The sequence below is a fragment of the Squalius cephalus genome (assembly GCF_949319135.1).
Source record: "Squalius cephalus genome assembly, chromosome: 21".
NCBI lineage: Eukaryota > Metazoa > Chordata > Actinopteri > Cypriniformes > Leuciscidae > Squalius > Squalius cephalus.
In genome coordinates, this window is record NC_137142.1 from 27,511,521 (window position 1) to 27,515,124 (window position 3,604).

General features: G+C 34.4%; 1 protein-coding gene across 1 annotated transcript; it reads right to left on the bottom strand.

The window, feature by feature from the left end:
- Positions 1-491: 491 nt before the first annotated feature.
- On the bottom strand, positions 492-3,174 carry LOC307149188 (uncharacterized protein). The gene is made up of 6 exons (XM_079855346.1): positions 3,115-3,174; positions 2,710-2,763; positions 2,465-2,529; positions 2,305-2,364; positions 2,125-2,222; positions 492-1,907 (listed from the first exon to the last, which is right to left on the bottom strand). The coding sequence occupies exons 1-6, from the start codon at positions 3,169-3,171 to the stop codon at positions 1,876-1,878; spliced, it is 366 nt and encodes a 121-aa protein (XP_079711472.1). The 5' UTR covers positions 3,172-3,174; the 3' UTR covers positions 492-1,875.
- Between the last annotated feature and the right edge of the window lie 430 nt (positions 3,175-3,604).

A 3,604-nucleotide genomic window follows, 5' to 3' on the forward strand; every position in this document is an offset into this window, starting at 1 on the left:
ACACACAAACACACATACACCAACCCAAAAGCATTATATTAAATTCGGTCTTTGCTCTTGCAGTTTGATTTATGGGATGCAAGTCATAGGTTGCCATGGGAATGTGTTTGAATATCAGGGGTACCAAGAGTTCTTGCGCAGCTATGGGAATCATAGAGCCAGTGAACCAGAAATGGTGTGTGTGAGAGAGAGTTTGTTTGTGTGTGCTACCTGCTCAGTCGATTCAAGCGTAGAACATTTCATATTGTGGCCAGCTTTCGTGATATTACTATTTCTTCCAGTTCATTGAGGTCAAAAAGAGGCCTTTACTGAAGCTGAACATATCTGCTCTGTATTTCTTCATCACTTCTTTTCTCAATATTTTTCGATAAACCACCTCTGACTTAAAGTTATTTAATGTATTTGTATGTTTTTCTCTCCCAGAAATGGCCATTTCCACTTCATTACTACAATGTCACGTTATGGGTCCGAAGATGGAGGATGACGAAAATGATCAAAATAATACTTTATTAAAAGTAAATCAGGTAATCCACAGACATCCAAAATCAACGAAACTACGTGCTCACACACAAACAACACCAGACAAAGAACTGAAGGGCATAAATAGGCGAGATAGCGAACTAAAATACAAACAGGTGTGATCTAATTAATGAATAACCATGGTGACAAACTAGTGGCGGGAAAAAGAGAACAAAGGAAAACTAACTAGGGCCTAGTCCACACATACACAGAAAATTTGAAAACGCAAAAAAACATGCTACACTGTTAGACTTTTCAAGGGTTTTTTACAGTAACTTACTGGCAACACTGTTGCCAGTAAGTTACTGTAATTAAGAGTTACAGTACCAAACCGTATTTCAGTTTTGTGTAAATACAGTGCATTACTGTAAAAACGAAGCTAATCAGTACAGTGCATTACTGTAAAAACGAAGCTAATCAGTACACTACTGTAATTATTTTTATTTGTACTAAATATAAATTAGATTTGATAATTTTGATATATGATTAATTTTATTTTTATCCTACATAAGTACTACTTTCACAATTAGACAAAGTTATCACAAAATACCATTTTTTTATTTAAAACATTTCGTATAGCCTATATATCACAAAATAAACATGCCAATGCTGGAAATGATGTGTGAAATTTTTACACATTAATGGGTGAGTTTAGAGACAACATTTTTTTGTGTTAATTTTAACTCATTCATTGTGTTAATGATTTTAACAAAGTAAATATGTCAGAGAGGTTAGCACAAATATGTGTAAACGTGTTAAATTAGCACATTATGTGCTGTCCATTTTATGTGCAAACATTTTTGAAAACATACATAAAACCATAAACAAAACATTAGCATTTGACTAAATGAATGTAGAGTCATTGGTTGTTTAGCTTATACAAGTATTATAATGAAATATCAACCTTTACATTCATAAAACTGCAGAATATAAATACATTTTTAAGCATTCAAAAAGGAAATGTCCAAAACAGGACAAAACACAGTTCTTTTCACAATACAAGAAACATAACCCCACCTTAAAAATAATTTCACTTATTTCCAAAAATGTGTTGGATTCATGTACACTGGTGGCCAAAAGAAGTATTTAAGTGTCTTAATGTTTTTGAAAGAAGTCTCTTTGATGCTCAAGAAACATTTATTATTATTATCAATGTCTGACTGTCTACTTCTCCATCTTTTCTACAGCATAGGAGTAAAAGTCATCATCAAAATAATCTTTAAAAAGCCAACACAATGTTTTTGTCCACCTTTGTGAATAAATGAACTTCTCCAAAGATTGGTTCCTGTTCAGAACTTGATTGACAACATCAGAATGTTCCCTGGTCTGCATGCGTGCCCACAAACACAAATGTACTCAGTCCTTCAAAGGAGATCCCGGTTCCAAAACTATATGAGAGAGAGAGAGAGAGAGAGAGAGAGAGAGAGAGAGAGAGAGAGAGAGAGAGAAAATATTAGTGTCACATTATTTTTAACCTCCTTTTTTGTTAATTTGTATTATTATTTTCACAAAAACTTAAGAATATATATTTGTAAACAGCTTTTGTCAATAAATAGCATACAAAAGAACTAAATTAAATTATGCCAGATTAAATTTTATACTTACAAATCCTAAATTCTGTCCAAAAATGCTGAGATCCATAGAAAAAACGACTGAAACCGATGATTTTAGCCCATTTTAGCTTGTCTGCAGTGAAGGAGTACCTGTTTGAGACAAATACACAGTAAGATACATGCAAGAAATCACTGTGTGATGATCTTCTCCTTCCTACAGTAGTTAACCCACCTGTGCGCTGATATTAGGACCTTCCTAGTCAGGTGGGACTGCAATGGTAGAGTCTTCTGGCTAATAAAATATCAAAATAATGCAAAAATATAAACTTAAGTTTTTTAGAATGCTAGATTTGGTATGAATGAATTAGTGAGAGTTTTACTGCAGTGCTTACCTGGATACATTTAATCTGGTGAGACTGAACAAAGACAATGGTCCATCTTCTGATTGGTTCATTTGCTGTGTAATAAAGTTAGACATAATGCAAAGGTCACTTATTTGATATAAAGTTTATAGAGATTTTATAAGATATTGTAAGCTACCTAGTCTGCACCAGTGGCTCAAAGCAATTTTCACATAGTGTATGCTAATCATTTCAGCAAACTTATCTCAAAATATATCACAAATGGGCTGCTTTACCTCTGGAATCTTGCTAGAAGTCACTGGCGCGAATTGACGCTTTGTTGCAGTTGCCTTTAAACACAAAAATGGAAGTAAATATTAAATTCCATAAAAAAAAAAAAACTATAATATGGTATAGTTTGAAAAATAATGCTAACTATAAGGTTCTCATCAGTAGGCCAACATTAGGCTATAAACAGAATTTCACATTAGTTTATTCACATTTATTGTTTATGTAAACTCGTTGCTCGTTGGCAAACAAAGTGTGTAAAATGAAACGTTAGCTCAGTTTACTATGGTAAAGTTCGTTACCGCCATGTTGACGACGAGTAACGTTAGGCTAACGTTAACGTTATAACATAGGTTAAACTGGGCACAATCCTGTCAACACACACAGAAGTTTTTTTTTGGTTTTTTTTTTACCTTGCTTGCTGATCTCTCTCTCGGTGAAGTGAATAGGGTATATGTCGAACGTCGCATTACGAAACCGGAAAACAGAACGCATCGCTTCCGGTTCAGGTCTTTTGTATGTGCTTCATGCATTTTTTTACTGTTTTACTCAAGCTAACTTAAAAGGAGCGAGCAAAGATGATCATAACCAATGTCCCTCGCATGTGAAGATCGATATTTAAAAGTAAAAAAAAAAAAAAAATCTTCACACTAACGTTTAGATATTTAAATAGAATAAAACGCCAATAACAAAGTGAGATAGGTAGGTTAGCTGATTACCTTAAAATTCCATAGATATCGGCGTCAGTTCATACGGCTGTTAACACTTTCTATGACAAGCGGATGCGATGAGACCAGGTTTCCGGTTTCGTCATGCGACGTTCGACATATACCCTATTCCGTCTCTTCCCCGGGCCAGACACGAACGTCGCGATCCAACAAAACACAGACCCCATTACCTACA